Genomic DNA, 25,758 nt, shown 5'->3' on the forward strand with positions numbered 1-25,758 from the left:
TTTACTACATATATTGGAAATAAACTTGTCAACAACTCCAAGCATTAAATTACTATTTTTTTTTACATGTTTAGTTTCTTAGCATAGGTTAGACCGAAATACAGCATCCGTTCTGTGTATTCATACTATTGTGTTCGAGGTCCTTATCCGAAGACTGACGGAAAGGGCCGAAAAGTTGCGATTGACCCTTATTTATATATTTTTATTATGGTTATAGAAACCGAAAGTACACTGCAAACCTGTTGACATTAAGTCGGATTTGTTTAAAATTGTACATCAGTGGAAATTTTAATTAATAAATGTTGTCTGACATATTTTCAATCATAATTGTATCGAAACATACTTTCTTTCCTTTGGATGTCAAATATATACATTCGTTTTACATTGCAAACTCTGTTTCTGTTTACATCTGAAACCACGTGGTAGAACTACTTTCAATGTTACTATAGATAATAGCCAAAGACGTTCCGATTGTTCCTAGGGTATAATGGGGAGGAAGCTATTTCCAGCTACTCGGATATCATTGTGAGGAAGCTATCTCCAGCTAGTCGGATATCATTGTAAGGAAGCTATCTCAAGCTACTCCAGTATAATTGTGAGGAAGCTATTTCCAGCTAGTCGGATATCATTGTGAGGAAGCTATTTCGAGCTACTCCAGTATAATTGTGAGGAAGCTATTTCCAGCTACTCGGGTATAATTGTGTGGAAGCTATTTTCAGCTACTAGGGCATAATTGTGAGGAAGCTATCTCCAGCTACTCGGGTATAATTGTGAGGAAGCTATTTCCAGCTACTCGGGTATCATTGTGAGGAAGCTATTTCCAGCTACTCCAGTATAATTGTGAGGAAGCTATTTCCAGCTACTCGGTTATCATTGTGAGGAAGCTATTTCCAGCCACTTCAGTATAATTGTGAGGAAGCTATTTCCAGCTACTCGGATATCATTGTGAGGAAGTTATCTCCAGCTACTCAGATATCATTGTGAGGAAGCTATCTCAAGCTACTCGGATATCATTGTGAGGAAGCTATTTCCAGCTTCTCGGGCATAATTGTGAGGAAGCTATCTCCAGCTACTCGGGTATAATTATGAGGAAGCTTTCTCCAGCTACTAGGGTATAATTGTGAGGAAGCTTATCTCCATCTACTCGGGTTTAATTGTGAGGAAGCCATCTCCAGCTACTCGGGTATAATTGTGAGGAAGCTTATCTCCATCTACTCGGGTATAATTGTGAGGAAGCTTTCTCCAGCTTCTATGGTATAATTGTAAGGAAGCTATCTCCAGCTACTCGGGTATGATTGTAAGGAAGCCATCTCCAGCTACTCGGGTATGATTTTAAGGAAGCTATTTCCAGCTACTCGGGTATGATTTTAAGGAAGCTATCTCCAGCTACTCGGGTATGATTTTAAGGAAGCTATCTCCAGCTACTCGGGTATAATTGTAAGGAAGCTATCTCCAGCTACTCGGGTATAATTGTAAGGAAGCTATCTCCAGCTACTCGGGTATAATTGTGAGGAAGCTTATCTCCAGCATCTCCGGTATTATTGTATGAAAGCTATCTCCAGCTACTCGGCTATAATTGTGAGGAAGCTTATCATCAGCAACTCCGGTATTATTGTATGGAAGCTATCTCCAGCTACTCGGGTATAATTGTGAGGAAGCTTATCTCCAGCTACTCGGGAATAATTTTGAGTGAAGTCAAACTAAAACATAAAAAACAAACAAACAGTATTGCTGAATGTTTTGTCTTTCTTGGTGGCTACCTTCATATATTAAAAAAAGTCTCATTTTCCCAGTGTTTGATGTTATGATTTTGATTCACTCAACCTTTCATGTTTCCCGCCAAACAGTTAAGTATAACTTGCCTTTCAAGTTTTGCGCAAGATGTAAATGTGAGGAAGCTGTCCTTACCTACCATGGTATAATTTTAAGGAAGCTATCCTAGTCTCCTTGGGTATAATTGCAAGGAAGCTATCCCAGATATTTGGGTTTAATGATGAAGAAGCTTTTCGCACGAAATCATGTTTTATTACGAGGAAGCTATTCCCAGCTACTCCAGGATGATTATGAGGAAGCTATCCCTAGCAACTCGGGTATAATTGTAAGGAAGCTATCCCCAGCTACTCGGGTATTATTATGAGGAAGCTATCTCAAGCTTCTCCAGAATGATTGTGAGTAAGCTATCCCAAGCTACTCGGGTATTATTTTGAGGAAGCTATCCCCAGCTACTCGGATATAATTGCGAGGAAGCTATTTCTAGCAACTTTGGTATGATTGTAAAGAAGCTATCTCCAGATACTCGGGTGTAATTGTGAGGAAGCTATCTCCAGCTACGCTACTCGGGTATGATTGTGAGGAAGCTATCACCAGCTACTCGGATATGATTAATGATTTTAAGGAAGCTATCCCCAGCTACTCGGGTATAATTGTGAGAAATCTATCTCCATATACTCGGGTATAATTATGAGGAACCTATCCCCAGCTTCTCGGGTATGATTGTGAGGAAGCTATCCCTAGCTACTCGGGTATAATTGTGAGGAAGCTATCCCCAGCTACTCGGGTATAATTGTTAGGAAGTTATCTCCAGCTACTCGGTTATCATTGTGAGGAAGTTATCCCCAGCTACTCGGGTATAATTGTTAGGAAGTTATCTCCAGCTACTCGGTTATCATTGTGAGGAACATATCCCCAGCTACTCGGGTACAATTGTGAGGAAGTTATCTCCAGCTACTCGGTTATCATTGTGAGGAAGCTATGTCCAGCTACTCGGGTATAATTGTGAGGAAGCTATCCCCAGCAACTCCGGTATAATTATGGGAAGCTATCCCAAGCTACTCCAGTATAATTGTGAGGAAGCTATTTCCAGCTACTCGGATATCATTGTGAGGAAGTTATCTCCAGCTACTCAGATATCATTGTGAGGAAGCTATCTCAAGCTACTCGGATATCATTGTGAGGAAGCTATTTCGAGCTACTCCAGTATAATTGTGAGGAAGCTATTTCCAGCTACTCGGGTATAATTGTGAGGAAGCTATTTCATGCTACTAGGGCATAATTGTGAGGAAGCTATCTCCAGCTACTCGGGTATAATTGTGAGGAAGCTATTTCCAGCTTCTCGGGCATAATTGTGAGGAAGCTATTTCCAGCTACTCGGTTATCATTGTGAGTAAGCTATTTCCAGATACTCCAGTATAATTGTGAGGAAGCTATCTCCAGCTACTCGGTTATCATTGTGAGGAAGCTATTTCCAGCTACTCCAGTATAATTGTGAGGAAGCTATTTCCAGCTACTCGGATATCATTGTGAGGAAGTTATCTCCAGCTACTCAGATATCATTGTGAGGAAGCTATCTCAAGCTACTCGGATATCAATTTAAGGAAGCTATTTCGAGCTTCTCCAGTATAATTGTGAGGAAGCTTTTTCTAGCTACTCGGGTATAATTGTGAGGAAGCTATTTCATGCTACTAGGGCATAATTGTGAGGAAGCTATCTCCAGCTACTCGGGTATAATTGTGAGGAAGCTATTTCCAGCTTCTCGGGCATAATTGTGAGGAAGCTATCTCCAGCTACTCGGGTATAATTATGAGGAAGCTTTCTCCAGCTACTAGGGTATAATTGTGAGGAAGCTTATCTCCATCTACTCGGGTTTAATTGTGAGGAAGCCATCTCCAGCTACTCGGGTATAATTGTGAGGAAGCTTATCTCCAGCTACTCGGGTATAATTGTAAGGAAGCTATCTCCAGCTACTCGAGTATAATTGTAAGGAAGCTATCTCCAGCTACTCGGGTATAAATGAGAGGAAGTTTTCTCTAGCTACTCAGGTTTAATTTTGAGGAAGTTTTCTCCAGCAACTCCGGTATAATTATGAGGAAGCTTATCTCCAGCTACTCGGGTATAATTGTGAGGAAGCCATCTTCAGCTACTCGGGTATAATTCTGAAGAAGCTATCCCCAGCTACTCTGGTATAATTGTGAGGAAGCTCTCTCCAGCTACTCGGGTATAATTGTGAGGAAGCTTATCTCCAGCATCTCCGGTATTATTGTATGAAAGCTATCTCCAGCTACTCGGGTATAATTGTGAGGAAGCTTATCATCAGCAACTCCGGTATTATTGTATGGAAACTATCTCCAGCTACTCGGGTATTATTGTGAGGAAGCTTATCTCCAGCTACTCGGGAATAATTGTGAGTGAAGTCAAACTAAAACATAAAAAGCAAACAAACAGTATTGCTGAATGTTTTGTCTTTCTTGGTAGCTACCTTCATATATTAAAAAAGTCTCATTTTCCAAGTGTTTGATGTTATGATTTTGATTTACTCAACCTTTCATGTTTCCCGCCAAACAGTTAAGTATAACTTGCCTTTCAAGTTTTGCGCAAGATGTAATTGTGAGGAAGCTGTCCTTACCTACCCAGGTATAATTTTAAGGAAGCTATCCTAGTCTCCTTGGGTAAAATTGCAAGGAAGCTATCCCAGATATTTGGGTTTAATGATGAAGAAGCTTTTCCCACGTACTCATGTTTTATTACGAGGAAGCTATTCCCAGCTACTCCAGGATGATAATGAGGAAGCTATCCCTAGCAACTCGGGTATAATTGTGAGGAAGCTATCCCCAGCTACTCGGGTATTATTATGAGGAAGCTATCTCAAGCTTCTCCAGAATGATTGTGAGTAAGCTATCCCAAGCTACTCGGGTATTATTTTGAGGAAGCTATCCCCAGCTACTCGGATATAATTGCGAGGAAGCTATTTCTAGCTACTTTGGAAAAATTTTTCCCTTTTAAATTTTTTAAAAAATTTTCCCCCCCAAAAAGGGTTTTTTGGGGGTTTTTTTTTAAAAAAAATTTTTAAAAAATTTTTGGAACCCCAAAAAAGGGGCCCCCCAAAAATTTTTTGGGGGGGGCCCCCCTTTCCCTTTTTTTGGGGGGGTTTTTTAATTGGTTAAAAAAAAAAAAAAAAAATTTTTTTTTTTTTTTTTTTTTTCCCCCCTTTGGGTTTTTTTTGTTTTTTAAAATTTTAAAAAAAATTTTTTGTTAAAAAAGGGGGGTTTTTCCAATTTTTGGGGTTTTTAAATTTTTTAAATTTAAAATTTTGTTAAACTTGGGAAAAATTTAAAAAAAATTTTTTTTGGGTTTTTTTAAAACCCTTTTTTAATTTAAAAATTTTTTAAAAAAGTTTTTTGGGTTAAAAAAACCCCCCCTTTTTCAAATTTTTTTAAAAAAAAAAGGGGGTTTTTTTTTTGGGGGGAAAATTTTTTTTTTTAATTTTAAAAAGGGTTTTTTTTTAAAAAAAAATTTTTTTTTAAAAAAAAAAAAAAAACCCTTTTTTTAAAAAAAATTAAAAACAAGGGGTTTTTTTAAAAAAAAATTTTTTTGGGGAAAAAAAAAAAAAAAAAAATAAAAAGGGGGGAAAAAAAAAAAGGTTTAAAAAGGAAGGTATTTTCCCCCCCCAAAAAAAAAAAAAAAAAATTTTAAAAAAATTTTTAAAAAAAAAAAAAACCCCCCCCTTTTAAAAAAAAAAAAAAAAAAAAAAAAAAATTTTTTTTTTTAAAAAAAATTTTTTTAAAATCAAAAAAAAATTAAAAAAAAATAAATTTGGGGGAAAAAAAATTTTGGGGTTTTCGAAAAAAAATTTTGAAGGGGAAAATTTTCCCCAAAAAAGGGTATAAAAAACCCTTTCCCCTTTTTGGAAAAAAAGGGGGGGAAACCCCCCCCCAAAAAGGGGGAAAAAATTTTAAAATTTTTTTAAAGGGGAAATTTCCCCCCCAAAAAAAAAATTTTTTCTCCCTTTTGGGAAAAAATTTTTTGGGAAAAAAATTAAAAAAAAACCCGGGGGAAAATTAAAAATTTTAAGGAAAAAAAAAAGGGGGAAAATCTTTTGGGGTTTTTTTTTTTCCCCTTTTAAATTTTTTTGGGGGGAAAAATAATTTTAAAATTTTAAAAACAAAGGGAAAAAAAAAAAGGAATTTTCCCCCCCCCTTTTTAAAAAAAAACCCAAAAAAAAAAAAAAAAATAAAAAAAAAAAAAAAAATTTTTTTTGTTTTTTTTAATTCCTTTTTTTAAAAAAAAAATTTTTTTTAAATTAAAAATTTTTTTTTAAAAAAGGGAAAAAAAATTTTTCCCCTTTTTTTAAAAATATTAAAAAAAGGTTTTTTTTTAAAGGAAGGGCCCCCCCCCCCAAAAAAAAAAAAAAAAAACCAAAAAAAAAAAAAACCTTAAAATTTAAGGAAATTTTTTAAAAAGGGGGGAAAAAATTTGGGAAAAAGGGGAAAAAAAAAAAAACCGGGAAAATTTTTGGAAATTTTTCCCCCTTTTTTTGGGGGGGGCCCCCCTTTAAAATAATTTTTAAATTTTTTAAATTTTTAAAATTTTAAATTTTTTAAAAAAAAACTATTTTTTAAAAAAAAAAAAAGGGGTTTTCCCTTCCCGGGTTTTTTTAAAAAAAAACCCAAAAAAATTTTTTTTTTTTAAAAAAAATTTGGGCCCTTTTTAAAAAAAGGGGGGAAAAAATTTTAAAAAAAATTTTTTAAAATTTTAAAAAATTTTTTTAACCCATTTAATTTTTTAAAAAAAAAAACTCCCAAAAACCAAAATTTTTGGGAAAAAAAAAAAAAATTAATTTTTTTAAAGGAAACCTTTTTTTAAAAAAATTTTTTTAAAAAAAATTTTTTTTAAATTTTGGGGGTTTTTAAAAAAATTTAAAAAAAACCCCCCCGGGGGGGTTTTTTTTTTTAAAAAAAAAAAACCCCCCAAAAAAATTTTAAAAAAAAAAAAAAATTTTAAAAAAAGGGTTTTTTAAAAAAAAAAAAAAAAGGGGGGGGGTTTAAATTTTAAAAGGGGAAAAAAAAAAAAAATTTTTTTAAAAAAAAAAAAAAAATTTAAAACCCAAATTTTTAAAAAAACCCCCCTTAAATTAAACAAGGGAAAAAAAACCCCAAAAAAAAATTTTTGGGCCCAAAAAAGGGTTAAATTTTTTTTAAAAAAAATTCCCCCCCAAAAAAAAAAAAAAATTTTCCCCCCCAAAAAAAAAAAGGGGGGAAAAAAACCCCCCCCCCAAAAAAAAAAAAAAAAAACCCCAAGAATTTTTTTTGGAAAAACCCCCCCAAACCCCCTTTTTTAAAAAAAAAATTGGGAAACCAAAAAGGAAAAAAAACCCCGGGGAAAAGGGGAGGAAGTTTTTCCCCCCTTTTTTTTAAAAAAAAACCCCCCAAAAAAAAAAAATAAAAAATTTTTTTTAAAAAAAACCGGGGAACCCGGGGGAAAAAAAGAACCCCCTTTTTTTAAAAATTTCCGGGAATTTAAAAAAAATTTAAAAATTTTTGGGGCCCCCCCCAAATTTTAAAAAAAAAAAATTTTTTTTTAAAAAAAAAATTAAAAAATTTAAAATTTTTAATTTTGGGGAAAAAAAAGTTTTAAAAAGGGGAAAAAAGGTTTTTGCTACCCTTTTTTTTTTAAAAAAAAAAATTTTAAAAAAAAAAAAAGGGAAATTTTAAGGAAAAAAAAAAGGGAAAAAAACCTTTCCCTTCCGGTTTTTTTTTTTTTTTCCAAAAAAAATTTTAAAAAAAAAAAAAGGGAAAATTTTAAAAACCCTTTTTTAAAAACCAAAATAAAGGGAAAAAATTTTTAAAAAAACCCCCGTTAAAAATTTTTTTTCCCCCCCCCCAAAATTTCCAAAAAAAAATTTAAAGGGGGGGAAAAAACCCCCCCAAAAAATTTTTTAATTTAAAAAAACCCCCCCCGGGGTTTTTTAAAAATTTTTTTAAAAAAACCCCAAAAAGGGAAAAATTTTGGGAAAAAACAAAACCCCCCTTGGGAAAAAAAAAAAAAACCCCAAAAAGGGGGTTTTTTTTGGGGGTTTTCCCAAAAAAAAAGGGAAAAAAAAAAAACCCCCTTTTTCCCCTTTGGAAAATTTGAAAAAAAAACCCCCCCGGGGGGGGGGAAAAAAAAAGGGGAAAATTTAAAAAATTTAAACCCGGGAAAAAAAATTTTTTTTAAAAAAATTTTTTAAAAAAACCAACCCCGCTTCCCCTTTTTTAAAAAGGTTTCCTTAATTTTAAAAAAAAAATTTTAAAAAAAAAAATTTAAAAAAATTTTAAAAAAAAAAAAACCCCTAAAAAATTTAAAAAAAAAAAAAAAAAAATAAAAGAAAAAATTTTTAAATAAAAGAAAAAAAAAATTTTTTTAAAAAAAAAAAATTTTTTAAAATTTTTTAAAAATTTTTAAAATTTTTTCCCCCAAAAAAAAAAAAAAAAACCCAAATTCCTTTAAAATTTTTCCCCCCTTTAAAAAAAAAAAAACCCCCCAAAAAATTTAAAAAAATTTCCCCAAAAAAAATTTTTTTTAAAAAACCCCCAAAAAAAAAAATAATTTAAAAAAAAAGGGGAATAAAAGGGAAAAAAAAAAATTAAAATTTTTTTTTTTCCCAAAAAAAAATTTTTTTTTTGGTTAAAATTTTTAAAAAATTTTAAAAAAAAAAAAATTTTTTCCCCCCCAAAAAAAAATTTTTAAAAAAATTTTTTTTTTTTATTTTGGGGGAAAAAAAATTCCCCTTAAATTTTTTTTTAAAAAAAAAAACCCCCAAAAAATTTTTAAAAAAAAAAGCCAAAAAAGGGGGGCCCCCTTTTTAAAAAACCCAAAAAAAAAAATTAAAAAAAATTTTTTAAAAATTTTTTAAAAAAAATTTAAAAAAAATTTTTTTTAAAAAAAACCCCATTAAAAAAAACCCAAAAAAAAAAAAAACCCCCCTTTTTTTAAAAAAAAAAAAAAATTTTTAAAAATTAATAAAAAAAAAAAAAAAAATTTTTCTTAAAAAAAAAAATTTCCCAAAAAATTTTTTTTTTAAAAAAAATTTTTTTTTTAAAAAAAAAAATTTTTAAAAAATTTTTTAAAAAATTTTTTTTAAAAAAAAAATTTTTTAAAAAAAAAAAAGAATTTTTTTAAAAAAAAATTTTTTTTTTTAAAAAAAAAAAAAAAAAAAAAATTTTTTTTTTTTTTAAAAAAAAAAAAAACCCCCTTTTTAAAAAAAAAAAAATTTTTTTTAAAATTTTAAAAAAATTTTCCCCCAAATTGGGGGGAAAAAAAAAACCCAAAAGTAATTAAAAAAAAAAAAAAAAAAACCCCCAAAAAAAAAAATTTTTCCCCCCCAAAAAAAAAAATAAAAAAAATTTTTAAAAAAAAAAAAAAAATTTTTAAAAAAAAAAAAATTTTTGAAAAAAAATTTTTTAAAAAAAAATTTTTTTAAAAAAATTTTTTTTTTTAGAAATCTCGAACAAAAAGAATACTTCTTATTTTATACTTAATCTTAATCCTGCTAAATATTTGTAATAGATTTGTTCAGTTTTGAAAAGTTCAATTGATTTTAATATCAAAGCACATGAAACGACATACTAACAGCATATAGCCTGGTCAAAGTGCACACATGTGCAGGCTGGCCTGGCTCTATACAGATGAAAAGGGTTCACTTCCTGTTCGAACAATCGAATAAAACAATATCAACAATTTGCATTACAGAGTAGTGTAATTTTGTGGGAATACACACTGGTTAGAACTAATTGTCAGGAAAGAACAAGGAATCCGTCTTTTTTGTCAACACAACAAAATAAAACATACATAATTCAAAGTTAGTACAATTAAGATACATATAAAAAAACGTTCATTAAATTTAGAAAACAATGACGAGTCAATTTTCTTTGAGTCAATGATTTTAGCTTGAAAGAATAGAGAATTTGTTTCTTTTAAGTACTTCTGTTTTAAGATGACGAAATACTAGACCGATGCGAGAGGTTAATTTTGTTTTATTGGCCAACGTAATACCAAACTTCAATTTTTTAAACACAATATGCACAAATTTTAATGTCTCAATTACTCAACTACTTCATTGTTGTAAATTGAATTTATTTGTAACGTTTTTAAAACAATCTAACCCGACTTTGGCTAACACTGTCGATACCACATAGTGTTCCATTGGAACTAGTGAAAACTATATATGACACCGTTGACACGTAGCGGAAGTGAAGATGGCTGAAAAACAAAATGGACGAAACTGAAGTCAGAAATGAAATAAAAAACTGGTAACTCTGAGATTTAAACATGTACTTTACGTTGACATCATCATAAAAGTGAAATGCTAAAAATCGAGACAAACAAACACACACACACATCTGCGAGCTGTGCAAAATGCAAAGAAAATTAAATTGAGCGAATTTAGTAACGTATTATATTACACACTCTATACAACATAAAAAGAGGTAAAATTATACAAAAATATATGTTTCTGATTTGTATAAAAATTCTTGTAAAATCATAACAGAAATCCAATCTTTGTTAAACGAAAGAATATATTACAACGGATTTTGTATATGGAAGACATGAACTGATATGAATACCCCACAAATATTTTGTTATAAATCACTGTTCCCAAATGTTTCTTTTTATTTCAAAAGCCATGCCAATCGAAGTATCATATATGCGGAGCCCATCGTTTATTCGAAATGTATCGGTCCATCTTAAACGATTCGTAAATTGGACCTGTATTTATTGTATCGATTAATCGTTGAATGTTCAAGGTATTGGCATGAAATTGGATCGATATCGGCCTGACATTAGATGTAATCAATCTTAAGATGTTGGCTCGCAATCGCATCAAGTCAGTGTAGATATTTTGGCCTGACAACGGAAGTTATTGGCCCAATAATGAACAGAATATCTACAAATGCATTTAGATATTGGCCCGTTGGAACGTAACATAACCTTTGATTTTTATAAACGATGGTACCAAAAAGTAATAACCAAAAGTTAAGTTGATAGCAGAGCGAGGAAGACTGTTAAATATGAGAATTTATGGTTTCATTGCACCGTCATGAATGAGTATTGTATGTGAGAAATGTCAATTATAAAATCATTTACATAGCTAAATATTTGAGTGTTCAATGAAACCCTGACACTATCATAACAATATCTAAACATAGTGCACTCCGAAAAGTTGTGCAAACAAATCACTGATTCCTGTATGAAAAATTATTATGCCCTCTGAAGTTATCGGAATCACTTGTTTTTTAAAGTTCCCAATTATTCATTTCTATAGTCGTCTTTAAAGGTGATCATTTAATTCTATAGCTTCGTAAACGTTGGTTCATAGCCAGGATTGTCTCTGCCGGCCACATCAGATCTTGAAGTTTCATTTTTCTCATTCATCTGAAAGAGAAAAATACAGATCTTGAATATATATTCTACGTTTCTATCAATTTTGTCTGACTGATGTAAAAGCCCAACAAGAACTGTTTATTTTCCCATATTTCTGGTCAAACGGGCGGAGGAAGATCTCAGCTGCGCCTTCGTACATTATTTCAGGGACAAACGGGTAGCTAAGAAGAAGCAGCTAGCTTGGTAGCTTCCTCATATGAAAGAATCCAAAGACCTTGTCGGAATACAAACCCATAGAGGTGAGAGGCAAGGTTGGAAGGCTACTACCTTAAAGCAGTATGCCTCCAGATTCATGCTAATTTTCATGAAAATTTTCTTAAATGTATTTACACATTGCAAACAGCTCTTGCAGTCCACATAAATTACCAAGAAAAGGTCAAAATAAGAAAAATTAGCCCTTACTGCGTTAGTAACGCAGTAGAAATGTGGTGATAAATACTCCAAAATCAGCCCTTAATCGCTCATTTTAAACTTTAATACACGAACTTAACAACAATTTAATCTAGATATCCCTATTTCTATTTTCGATATAGTAATATTTGATGAGACAGAAAGCATAAATACCTGATCCGTGAAATGGTACGGCTGGCCCTTTTTAGGCTCAGGGAAATCCTTATCAATCCACGGTTTGTCGCCTGTAAGTGATTCTAGATTGCGCTCCCCTCTATCCTGAGGTCTCATTTGGTGATCCTGCAATCCGATTGGCCTAAAGCAAAGCTTGAAGGTCTGTAAAAAAATAAATTATTAACATGTCACTTGATTCGAAGAAGTAACATTTGTCTATGAAATGGCTTACACTAACTAAGGTTCATAGAATTAATGTCGCACTTTCAGTTTTGTCATTTCATACATTATAGCAGAAAGCGGCAGTAACATTTGTCTATGAAATGGCTAACACTTCCCAAGGACCATAACTGTCGTAGTTTCAGATGGAAATGTTAAGTTAAGCAAACAGTGCAGAGCTCGGTCAGACTGCACAGACTGGTCGCAAAGGCAAAATGTTTTGCTTTAAGCAGGTTAAAGGTGAAATAACTTTGCAAGTGCTGAAATATGCCGCATTTCTACCAGTTCATGAAGAATTAGTCATCTAAGTAACAACAAACAAACAACAAAAACACAGGCTACATCCCTTTTCAATTCAATTAGGTTGTTGTGTTAAGATTAACAACAATAGCATAATAACTGAGTTTGAACATACATTTCAAGATAGGAATAGATAACAAAGAAACGCACTAAACTACAAAAAAAAAAACTTTCATCCTAAAATATCACCATGTTACATTTGGATGCATATTAAAATTGATATTAAAGGCATTAATTTCTCATACTTCCCAGTCTTTGCCATATCTTATAATATGGTAAATCCAGCCAATAGGAATCCAGATTGCGGCGAACGCGGCCATTGCCCATCCTATCCCAACAGCCCACTGTGGATAAACGTATGTCCCCTTTGGTCTACTGTAGTCCAATTCCGAGTAGTCGATCGTACTTAGAACGAAGATAGTCTGTAAATTGTTATAAATAAGTTATTGCATCTTTATTCATGAGCACAATGATTTTATCTCTAATTTTTCGTACTAACACACATGCAGTTTTTAAACAGTGAGCTTCTTAAGTTGATACTTGACATCTTTCGTATTGTTATGGTAATTCATACTCACAAATATGTTCAGTGCATTGTTATTTTGTCGTTATTAATGTGCAACAGTATAGTTATTACATTTTTGGACGATATATGAGCCGCGCCAAGACAAAACCAACATAATGGGTTTGCGACCAGCATGGATCCAGACCAGCCTTCGAATCCGCGCAGTCTGATCAGGATCCATGCTGGTCGCAAACGCACTATGTTTTTGTCATGGCGCGGCTCATATATACTTAGCAATAAAGTTTTGTTTGTCATTATTATTTTATTGCCAAAACAGTGTGACTAATATAATTTGCTAAAACATTATAAGTGTTAATTATCAACAAAACTTTTTATCATTGAAAGTATACTTTTTGTTACATGTGCTTGTATTCATATCCAAACGTTTGGCACGAGTTATATATTGTACATTTACATACAAACATTTTTTACATCTATATCAGAGTGTTTCAGATGTACATGTGTAGAGAGTTATTTTCATTATTTTAACCATTGCTATCATTTGTATATAAAAACGCGTTTTAGAAATGTAAAAGAAGTTAAAATTGAAGAAAGACTGTATCCTGAAGCACACCAACTACCGTGTAATACCAGTTTCTTACCAGGAGTTGCGTTTAGGAGAAATGCTAATTAAGAGGCCAATAAGAAACTTGAACTTATAATAGCCGAGCAAATCGCTAATCTTTCAAAAGCGCAGAACGTTTTACTGCAATGTGCTAGTAAAATACGTCATTGAATCAATCCTGAATCTGAATCAGAAAAAAAGTTAGAAATTTGAAAAATAACAACAGCAATACATACCATACAAAATATCGGTGAAGTAACAGTCCATCCAATCGCCATGTAAGGATTAATTCTCCAACCGTACATCATTTCAATGTTGTCATAGAAACGACGAACACCTGGAACAATAAGAACATTTATGAGTAAAGTTAGAATACATGTGTAGAATCAACATCGACTTGTGCAATTTTTGCATCTAAAATATAGGCAGACTGAGTATGCATCTGCATCCATTGTTATCCCTCGCCTAAACGCGGCGGGGGATATATAAATAGTCCTTCCGTCCGTCCATCCTTCCGTCCGACATTTTTGTCCGGAGCATATCTAAAAAAGTATTTGAGGTATCAACTTGAAACTTCATAGGTGGATAGATCATATTGAGGAGGAGTAGAGTGCACAAGAATGATAATCCTACCCTGCATTATTTTCAATTATTGCCCTTTGTTATTTTTCAAACTACATTTTTGTCCAGAGCATAACTAAAAAAGATTATAAGATATCAAAATGAAACTTCATAGGTGGATAGATCTCACTCAGAAGGTGTGCAGTGCACAAGAATAATAACTCTACCCTTCATAATTTTTTAGTTATTTCCCTTTGTTATTTTTCATTCTTAATTTTTCACCTGAGAGGAGCATAACTCAAAACGTCTCTGAGATGTCAACATGAAACATCATAGGTGGATAGATCTTATTGAGGAGGAATGCTGTGCATAAGAATGATAACTCTTCCCATTATAATTTTTGAGTTATTGCCTTTGTTATTTTTCATACTTTTTGTCCGGAGTTTATCTCAAAAAGTGTAAGAGGTATCAACTTGAAACTTCATAGGTGAATAGATCTCATTGAGGAGGAGTGCAGCACACAAGAATGATTACTCTACCATGCATAATTTTTTCAGTTATTGCCCTTTGTTATTTTTCATGCTTAATTTTTGTCAAGGTCATAACCATAAAGGCCTTTGAGATATCAACTTGAAACTTCATAGGTGGAAAGATCTCATTGAGGAGGAATGCAGCGCACAAGAATAATATCGCTACCGTGCATAATTTTCAGTTATTGCCCTTTGTTATTTCTGCCATCAGTATTCACATAGGATTTCAGCCATCAGTTTTCATTACCAAAAGATCTATTAAAATTGAATTATTCTGCTCTACCACATTTACATTCTTCCAATGAGCAAACACATTCAGCGAGTGATGGCCATGTTGATAAAATGGCAGTTCACTTTTATACTGATTTACCGGGATAAGAGACCGAAAACTTTCTTTACAGAACTGCAGTAAATAAGGTCGCTTTCAGGACTTGGCGGAGGAAGACATCAAATGCTACAAGAAGTTCGTACCATTTGTAACAATCACGAGCGAGCAGCATTGTACAATTTTGAACTCAATACTTACTTACAAAAAGTCCTAACATGTGAAATGTCGTCTGCTTTTTTAAATCACATGGTTTTTCACCGTCTGTACATTTCACTAAAATCCGACAGTAACTATGATGACATGATTGATTTGTCAGCGACATCAAAATAAATTTGAACTTAATTATCTCAATCCGTATTTACCAATAAAGTTTAATTTTATCAACAAACATATATAAGAGGATATATTTACCGTAACACCATCCGACCGCAACACACATGAACGCTGCCACAAACAAAATAATTCTACTTCCGGAATAATAATCGAACAGCTGGAACACGTACATGCCACCCTGCAAGGTTAAAACACGTGCTATTTTACAAATTCATTGCTTTAATTTATCGTGTTTTTGAAATAAGATATACAACAAATTTTTGTTATATTCAGCATCCTTACATCCGTTTTCACTGAAACAATGTAAACAATATAACTCCATTTTTGTTTTCTGAGATTTATCATAATTTCAACAATAAAAAACATAGTTTCAATTTCACGGTTCTCACCTTAGTTTCTCTATACATGTATCTGACATTTAAACAATGGCTTGTCAAATAATCCAAAATCTCATTCGGTTTGTTTCCTAAACCTTATTAAAGTCCCATTATGTCTCAAAAATGCTATCATTTTTATTTCTCAAGAAATTAATTGTTCGTGTCTTGTTACAGTTTCAAAAGGAATACTCACTGGCCACATAGAATTGAACTGTCATTTGCTTTATTTTTTTGCTCTGTTTGCAATTTGTTTGAATATAGTGAGTTAGTATTTTGAATGGAAGTCAAAATACTGTTTTGTTAACATTTTGCTACCTTGACACGTTACTTCACGTTCAGCGCTACTTTTTTCCGTTGTAAAATATCTTACATCCTCTTAATCCGTTATTAAAACATTATTAAACACATGTTTGAAATTTCCAAACAACTAGAAAAATATGATTTCTGAGGCATAATGTGCCTTTAAGCAATAGTCAGTAGATGTCTAGCTATAGCAGTGGGCACCATTATCAATTTTACAGTGCAACGAATACGAGTTGTACGCCCTTGCACGAGGGTACTCACAGTCAGCCTGACGAGGAACTGGTTACTTACCGGGCAGACCATGGGCAATCCTACCAGGAATTGTAAAACACAAACAAATCCTATAAACACTTCTCGTCTATGTCCTCTCCGGAGATACTGTGGGAACTGGTCTACAATGGCTGTCACCACACCTTCAACACCAACAAACTGAAGCGAGATATCAAAGTACTGAAAGTTCTGTTAGAAGACGAATAACACATATCATTAAAAAAAAGCTTTAGCGGGACGCCTTGCTAAGCTATTATTTGAAATTCTGTATCATCCATCTAGGTAACTATGTCACGCTACGCTTCTGTATTGATTGTTGTTGATGGTTTTGGTTCTGGATAGGCAAAGGAATGATTTGTGCGCGTGAGAAACAAATATAAAGGTACGTATTTTTATGACGAAACAATGATGGTTATGCTATTTTTACATCTAAGATCAAAAGACGAATACTTTGTTTGTTTTGAATTATTTAAATAACACCGAACTATACTGCCATGTGCCTAGACTTTGACTGCCTTTGTGGAACCATTCTAGGGCCGGAAACGATACAGTAAGGGAGGATTGGCTCTTGATCTGTCTGAAGGTAAAATGATTAGCCCATGCCACAAGAAAAGAATCAAGTTAGTCCAAAGATCCATGCAGTTTTACTCTCTTATGGCAGCCATATTGGATTTAACTAACTACAGTGTTGGAGCAGTACCTCTAGACGCTTGCAGAAATCATGATCACTAAGTAGAAAAATATCGCTTTTTTCGCCGATTCTTACATTTTTCATTCATTATCATATATAAATCGGTGTGAAGAGATGAATTAGACGTTTTAAAGTTCATTCCGTTGGGTGAGAAGGCGATGTTTCAGCATTTAAACATTCAAGCGCCTTGTCCGGTATATACCGGAATATTGTATTTGATGTGGCGCTCCGACACCTTTTGAAAGTCTCACTAGTTTTGTAGTTGTATCCCTCTATTTTAAATGGATTATTCCAAACTCAAAGAAGTACATTCTACACTTGCAGCATGTCAATGATTTGAGCCGCGTCACGACAAAACCAACATAATGGGTTTGCGACCAGCATGGATCCAGACCAGCCTGCGCATCCGCGCAGTCTGATCAGGATCCATGCTGTTCGCTAGCAGTTTCTTTACTTGTTATAGGGTCTGTAAGCGAACAGCATGGATCCTGATCAGACTGCGCGGATGCGCAGGCTTGTCTGGATCCATGCTGGTCGCAAAACATATGTTGGTATTGTCGTGACGCGGCTAATTTATATTATGGCTTACCTGACTGTCGAGGCCGAGCAGTATTACCATAAGGAAGAACATGACCGACCAAAACGGTGCTGCAGGAAGAAGTGTCAGGGCTTTCGGATATGCAATGAATGCCAAACCTGGACCTGAAAATATAGACATTTAATGAAGACTTAAAACAAATTACCATTGGTTCTTCATTGCAGCCTAATTTTGCCGACGATTCGAAATAAAATGAGCAATGAGCGAAGTGAAAATAAGTATCTGAACATTTTCTTACTTAAGGCACATAAAAGGAATCAACTTTCGAGCTATGTACATTTTGTTTTCATTTTTGTCAAAGTAAAAAAAAACAAAACCATAAAGTTCTACTGTAAAATCAAATCAAATATTCTCGCAACATTTCGGACTAATTGGCAAGGTTATTCGTGAATTTCATCTTACAATTCTGTAAAATTAATGTGATACATATATGTACTTAGCAACTATTTACTTTTTCGATAATCTACAATTTATTACATTACCGAAATTTTATCCTTCCTGAAATCTTTGATTGTACAGTATACATGCATTTGATGAAATTATTTCGTTACAGATTAAATCCTCCGAAAGAAACTTAGAAATTGACACAGTTTCTTCATTATTTACAACAAACACTTCACGTTGAATAAAAAATGGTGAGCCAGCATGGTTAAAATAAATTCAACATGGCAAATTATACCTGCTTCGGCCACGTCTCCTATGTCTTTGTCCTGAATTTTGGCCATGTGTCCAAGAATTGAGAATATGATAAATCCGGCAAATATACTAGTCCCGCTGTTTGCTAAGGCAAAAATAATGCTGTCTCTGTGAATAAAGAAAAAGAATAAACGTATAGATTAAGATATATTATTAACTTTGCAGTGTAGACTGAGGATTTAGTGAGGATTGTGGACATGTGCAGACTGAGGACACGTGCAATGAGGACATATTCAGATTGAGGACATGTGCAGACTGAGGACAGTGCAATGAGGACATGTGCAGACTGAGGACACGTACCGTGAGGAGATGTGCAGAGTGAAGACAGATGCAGAGTGAGGACATGTGTGGATTTAGTGGATACTTTGCAATGCAATATGTCCTTTTAAGAATTAAGAAACTATGAAATAATTTTAATGATAACTAGTTATATTGACTTAATTCTCTTTTTTTTTGGCAATATTCATGCTCTTTTTTGTGCAGAGCTTCCTACACCAAATACTGTATATTTTCCCGATCCTATCCAGATAATCCGCCCGTGCAATCAGTAGGAATATTTCTGAACGATTAGGAACTCGTCTTTTTCAATCGATCAGTGCATATTGTAATTGTACAAAAAAGGGATATGGCGGAAATTGTCACATGGTCAAGAACTTACTTGTACGAATTATGATGAAATTTGTTGTAGCTTCCCAGGGCTGTTAGAGCGCCTAATGAAATGGAATACGAGAAGAAAATCTGGGTTCCAGCATCCACCCATACCTAAAATAACATTTTGTTTCTTTCGAATCTTCAAAATAATAATAATAATGATAGAAAAGATAAAATAAAATTATAATTACGGTACAATCAGGATTTAAACCAGATGATAAAATGGAATCGAAACTTTTTTTCTCTTACCGCCTAACTTTGGATGAGAACCGATTGAAGATGGCGAATGTAGTACAGCTTGGTAACATGGTACCACTTTTTTAAATGTTTACATAAAATAGTATCTGTAGGAAATTTAATCATACCCGTGCTTCTTATAAAGCACTTAATACAATGTGTGGCTTTTTTATTTATTATTCGTTTGGAAAAAAAACAGGTTTCCTATTTCCATTAAATGACTACATTTTGTAAAGATATATAAATACAATAATGCTAACCTGTGTATTTTTCATTTTCTCGAAATCGGGCTTGACATAGTACAATATACCATCCCCAGCTCCGTCCAATAGACAGTTCCTGATTAACAGAACTGTCATGAAAATGTATGGTGACGTAGCGGTGACATACATGACCTGAAAAAATACGGAGAAATTTAAATATTAGCGCTGCGTTTCAAGAGTGTTTTAAGACCAACTCTAGGACCTACTTATGACCGTTAAATCACCATTTTTAAATTCAGTCAAAGACTTTAGTTTTGTGGACGAAATAGGACACCGTACTTCAGACTTTAGACTTAAATTAAATTCATTAAACGCAAAATTGGAGTAAAACCCGTAACATTTAACTTATTGTTTAGCCGTTTCAAATAAGAAGTAGAAAATAATCCCCCCAAAACAGTGGCAGACTACTTCAAGAAAGTTCAAACAATGACAGCCTTGTTACTTCAAACACTAGTATATCATGTTGTCGTCTGAACATCGCAGTGCATTGAGGTTCCCTGTAGGTTTAGGAAAGTGTTTGGGCATTATGTCATGCATTCACGACTTCGAAGAACTTTGAAAATGTGTCCGTAATTCTGAATTCATTCATACCTTTGCTACTAGACTCTAAGCATTGTTTTTAAGTTTAGGATTTCGGGTTTGTCTTCAGTTGTACAATAGTTTCAACGAAATTGCAAAATCAATGACTTTATCATATTCAGCCTTTCTTCAAGTAAATTCTATGTCGAGTTTTAATTTTCGAATGACACCAAATGCTTTTAGAATCAAGTATGTTCACTCTATTGCTTGTAATACTAAACTTTTCTGTTTTTAATTGTGCTTACACTATACTTACAGATCGTGCGCATTACTTAAGACTTATTATAGCATAAAATCGGCTAGTTTCCCCTCTTTTGCCCATGTTATAACGGGGCCAAAACCATGCGTTAACATAGTCACGCGCTCTTGTTATAGCTCGGTTTTACCTATGCGCAATACATACAGGGCCCAGTAAACAAACAAAAAATGACGAGTTGGCCTGTTTGCCAGAGTCATGCGCTCTTGTTATATTGGAATTCAAGTAATTATGCCGGCAATACGGCGTATAGACATCGCCGCTTATCTTGGTTGTCGCCCTTTCTTAGAAACGGACAGTTGTCAATTCTGTCATTCAGTTTAATCCCCGGATTAACTTACAAAAATGGAAAGCACAAAATGAATATAAGAAAACTTTGTTTTATTGACGTTTATATTGATAAATGTTCTGTATGTTTCTTTGAGAGAATAATGTTTTATGCCTGATTATTTTTAAACTTGCGTGCTTAAAAAAAATCCGATTCTGAATTTGAATCTGATGTCACTGATCTTTTTCCTACCGCCAATCTGTAATCATTCTAGGAATTTCTGAGGCGTCTGTTTTGTCTTGGGTAAAGTAATGTTATGTTTTTCTTAAGTTAATATATCTCCAAAGTTAAACTTTGTTAAATCAATTAAAATTCGAAATTTCGTTCGGTTCTCAAGTTGTTGGCCCCGGAAAAAATAAAACGCATACGTAAAACATGTAGAGTTGGATAAATACCGTTCAAGCACAAGGATTTAATGTTTGTGTTTTATATATAATATACATCATGGATCTGTTTTAAAATTTTATGCTATAATAGCGTCAACGCACGTTTATTTCGTGTTATAAAGTCTGCAGAGTCCCTCGGGCTCGGGCACCAACCGTTCCTCGGGACTCTGCAGACGTTATAACACGGAAAAACGTGCGTTAACCCTATAAAAGACAATCAAAGAAACGTTTTATAAATAGAGGATATTGAGTGTATGTTTAATACTAAATTTATTGAACGGGTTGAATAAAATAATATTATTCGAGCCTCTGGCGAGCATAATATTGTTTTATTCAACGAGTCCAATAAATTTAGTATTGAATCTGCACGAATATAATATTCTATTTATCACATAGTGAAAAAGAGAACGGTTGACAACTAAAATGAGTCATTTTTAATTGACGCGCATATAGTGTATAGTGTGCGCTTTAACGCTATGTTTATATATAGCGCAAATGACGCCACGTCAAAGTGTTATTACACTAGTGTAATATCATATTTATTCCATGGCTTTATTACACTCCTGTGCGCGGCTTATGTGATAAATGGATTTAACTCGCTACAGTGTTGGAGCAGAACCTCTGGTCGGTGAATCTTACATTTTTCAGTCATGATCGTCTTTATATCGCAGTGTTAAGAGATGAATTAGACGCTTTAAAGTTCATTCCGTTAGGTGAAAAGGCGATAATTTAGCATTAATCCTTTACTCATTCAAACGCCTAGTCCGGTATATACCGGTATACGGAAGTTAGTGAGGTGCTTCAACACTTTTTTGAGTATCACACTTTATAAATACCTTTCCTGATGATCGGATTCCTTTACAAATACATGCATACACGACAATCCAGGCGAACAGGAGACATAGAACCAAGTCCCACTTTGCTGGCCCCATCTCATCGACACCATCAGATATGGCCAACACTTTGTTTCTTAAAAAAACATGTGTTTCTTAAAATAGCATTGGTTTCTAAGAATAGCATTTGTTTCTAGAATTAATGTTTTTGATTCTTTTGACTTTGTGACCATTAATTGTACCCATTGATTTTTACAACTTTTATTATCATAATGGGCATATAATGTCACTGCTTTTAGAAAAGAAATGTTCCAGATAGAAATTTCTGGAATTTTAGGAGTAAAGTGGTGCAGGATGTGGCAACACTTCGTTCATTAAATCAGAAAACACGCTCATTGGATGTTAAGTATAGTGCTCAACAACAACAACAACAACAACAACAACAACAACAACAACATTATAGTTTCATTTTTTTTCCGAATGTGAAATAGATTCACACGTCACATTTTTTCTAATGTTTTATATATGCTGTTATAACTTATTATTATTTATATATTTAGAAAGCTTTATCTTATCTGATTCCTATTGAAGTGACGCTTATTTGATCGTATTTAGATACGGAAATTACCGAAGTATTCTTATGTGTTCTCATTTGGAACTGCCTCGGCTATTATCTATAATAACCTCGGAAACAATACGGATTGAAAGTAGTTCTACCACGTGGTTTCAGATGAAAACAGAAACAGAGAAAATGTAAAACGAATGTATATATTTGACGTCTAATGTCTGTTCCGGTACTCTTATGCTTGAAAATATTTCTGACAACAATTTGTAATTTAAATATGCCCACTGGTGTTCAATTTTAAACAAATCCGACTAAACGTCAACAGGTTGGTTTTTTGTACTTTCGGTTTCTACAACCATAATAATAAATAAATAAATAACTAATATATTGTATGCTTTTGTATTTATGAATTCACTTATTCTAGGTGGAATTTTACTACATATATGTGAAATAAATTTGTTAACAACTCCTAGCATTAAATTACTATTTTTTTACATGTTTAGTTTCTTAGCGTAGGTAGGCCGAAATACCGCATCCGTTCTGTGTATTCATACTACTGTGTTTGAGGTCCTTATCCGAAGACTGACGGAAAGGGCCGAATAGTTGCGATTGATGTGTTCTTAGTCACAGCGACGGCTCATTTGACCGATACTAGTGAAATATACCTGAATGTAACGGGCTAAAAACAGAATTACATACTCCCAATATTCTGTGACGGGTTCAACTAGGTACGACGGCGCTGTGGACGGATCGTATGGGGTGATATTGAAGAAGTTCAAGGCTGTTTGATTACTTAAACAAGTACCGTTCACCATTACACCCGTCAATGTGTTGCTGAAAAAAAATCAACAAAATAATGCATATTGCATATTGTCTATAGCCGAACGTGTCTGAAAAGACCATCATTTTGAAAGCCGTAGACAAATGGCATTTAATCAGAGATATAAATGTGTACAATTATGCTGGATTATGAATCAGGACGTGTTTATAATGTTAAGACATCACGACATAATATGCAAAAATGGGTGAATTTAGCACGGAGTTCGACATAAGGCATTCAGCAGGACATTGAAATATAACCAAATGTTCTGTTGGCAGGTCATCGGGCAGAACATACAAAAGGACTTTGAAATTTTACCGAATACCCTGCCGGCACAGCATTCGGCAGGACATTCAGCAGGGCATTGACATTTTGCTTAATGTTCTGGCAGGGCATTCGGCAGGACATTCACCACGACATTGAAATTTTACCGAAATTTCCTCTGGTTGGACAATCGGCAGGACATTGAAACTAACAGAATTCCCTGCTGGCACGACATTCAGCTTTACATTTAGCAAGACAATGAAATGTTAACAAATGTTCTGCTGTATGTCCTGGCAAATGTCATGTCAGCAGAACATTTGGTAGAATTTCAATGTCATGCTGACTTTATAATACTGCACGTTTGTAATGTCGTTTTTCATTGGATAATCGTGACGTTTATAAAGTTTAATATACAAGTCTTCTGTCGATTCAGTACGAAATCTTACTTTTTTTCTCTAAGAAATGATGCTTGCTGTATTATAAATTCGTTATAAATATTGTTGACAGGTTATGTGGCCTATATAAACGGCTGTTGGCAATATATTTACAAACAGCCGTTTATATACGGCCATATAACCTGTCAACAATCTTTATAACTAATAGTTTATTGTCGAATTCCGTGCTTAATTCACACACTTAGCATACAATGGTTTCGAGCTCATATTGTCCACAAATGGTGGACAATGGTGTAAATATATGTACATTGTAGCACCACTATCAAATACCTTGCAAGAATTTTTCATTTCATGAAATAATTTAAATGCATGGATTCAGCATGACCTCACAATGCCATGGCACGTGATCTTAAACATCAGTGTTACGGCTGAATGCTCTCTAAGTACAACCTTTGTACTACGTCAAGGAATCGAGTCTTTGGTTCAGTGTTCAAGGGGGTTGTTACTTTCGCTTGTAATCGGGAGTCGCGTTCTTTTCTTATTCTTTTGCACATTTCTCTTACGAACATACAAATGTAAATTAAACTATCAAACAAGGTAGTTGGCCCAGAGCTTGTCATTGAAAGAACAGGGGGAATGGTTTATGAATTAAAGCAAGAATATATGTAAGGCTTATTACTTGTCATATTTACATCTGTTGTCAGGGCTGGGGTCATCAAAATTGGTACAATGTTCCGTAGCCCAGTCATCATAGTCGCATTTTGTCCACGGCAGTTCGCTGGTGAATGAGGCGAAGAAATAACGGAACGCCCAGGCGAGAATGACGTTGTAGTAACAGTTGAGGAAAAACACAATGATCAGAGTCGATAAACCAATACCTTAAATAATAATTATAATAATAATGATAATAATAATAATAATAATAATAATAATAATTTCTTAAAGAAACACGGACAGTGACGGAAAATGTAAATTTTGAACGAATTCAAGTGTTAATATTTAATAGATATTGGCTTCATGCAGTTAGTTGACTATGTCTTCAAAGCATATTTAATTTATTTTAAATTGATATACTTTATAGCAGTTACTTTTGAATGCTAGCGGTAAATATTTTATATGGGAATATTATTCCTCGCGTCATGTCTGCAAATTTGCAGACGTTTGCTCCACTATTTATGAGCTGTTGAGTTTTGTAATTTTGATATTTCATTCCATATTGTACAGGCTATTATTTAGAAGAATTATGTGGGATAAAACTGTTACATCTATCATTGTAATTGTTAAACAGGTTCTAAACTTTTATATTACTTTACCTCTGAAGAAAGGACAAATGTTCCATGCATTTATTCCGGCCACGCCCATAAACTGGCCCACTGCCACCTCCAAATAGAACAACGGTATTCCACCGACTATCACACATATCAGATATGGAACAAGGAAAGCTCCTGTAATGAAATAAGAGAACAAAATAATATACAATTATAAATTATACACTCATTACAACATTTTATAATGGAGTATTTAATCAAAGTGTATCAAAGCAGTGAAGTATCATTATCTGCGAGTATCACTATTTGCGAGTATCACATTTTGCGACAATCGCTATCTGCTAGTATCACATTTTTGCGACAATCGCTATCTGCGAGTATTACATTTTTGCGACAATCGCTATCTGCGAGTATCACATTTTGCGACAATCGCTATATGCCAGTATCACATTTTTGCGATAATCGCTATCTGCGAGTATCACATTTTTGCGATAATCGCTATCTGCGAGTATCATATTTTGCGACAATCGCTATATGCCAGTATCACATTTTTGCGATAATCGCTATCCGCGAGTATCACATTTTGCGACAATCGCTATATGCCAGTATCACATTTTTGCGATAATCGCTATCTGCCAGTATCACATTATTGCGATAATCGCTATCTGTCAGTATCACATTTTCGCGATAATCGCTATCTGCCAGTATCACATTATTGCGATAATCGCTATCTGCGAGTATCACATTTTGCGACAATCGCTATCTGCGAGTATCACTATGTGCGAGTACCGCTATCTGCGAGCACCACTATCTGCGT

At 33.6% G+C, this 25,758-nt stretch overlaps 1 protein-coding gene across 1 annotated transcript in view; it reads right to left on the minus strand.

Annotated features, from left to right (window-relative positions):
- Positions 1-9,711: 9,711 nt before the first annotated feature.
- The window catches only part of LOC132755889 (sodium- and chloride-dependent taurine transporter-like), a 46,692-nt gene continuing 30,645 nt past the window's right edge, over positions 9,712-25,758 (minus strand). Inside the window, exons 2-15 of the mRNA XM_060746825.1 lie at positions 24,987-25,118; positions 24,353-24,551; positions 22,894-23,028; positions 21,633-21,765; positions 19,245-19,379; positions 18,755-18,858; positions 18,080-18,204; positions 17,392-17,504; positions 16,133-16,270; positions 15,240-15,339; positions 13,646-13,746; positions 12,525-12,701; positions 11,761-11,922; positions 9,712-11,187 (exon numbers count right to left, since the gene is read on the minus strand). Of these exons, the coding sequence (XP_060602808.1) occupies positions 11,104-11,187; positions 11,761-11,922; positions 12,525-12,701; positions 13,646-13,746; positions 15,240-15,339; positions 16,133-16,270; positions 17,392-17,504; positions 18,080-18,204; positions 18,755-18,858; positions 19,245-19,379; positions 21,633-21,765; positions 22,894-23,028; positions 24,353-24,551; positions 24,987-25,118 (1,838 nt within the window). The 3' untranslated portion in view covers positions 9,712-11,103. The remainder of the gene's footprint in view (positions 11,188-11,760; positions 11,923-12,524; positions 12,702-13,645; positions 13,747-15,239; positions 15,340-16,132; positions 16,271-17,391; positions 17,505-18,079; positions 18,205-18,754; positions 18,859-19,244; positions 19,380-21,632; positions 21,766-22,893; positions 23,029-24,352; positions 24,552-24,986; positions 25,119-25,758) is intronic.

This window comes from Ruditapes philippinarum, unplaced genomic scaffold (genome assembly GCF_026571515.1).
Source record: "Ruditapes philippinarum isolate M1 unplaced genomic scaffold, ASM2657151v2 ctg659_1_1_1_1, whole genome shotgun sequence".
Classification (NCBI taxonomy): domain Eukaryota; kingdom Metazoa; phylum Mollusca; class Bivalvia; order Venerida; family Veneridae; genus Ruditapes; species Ruditapes philippinarum.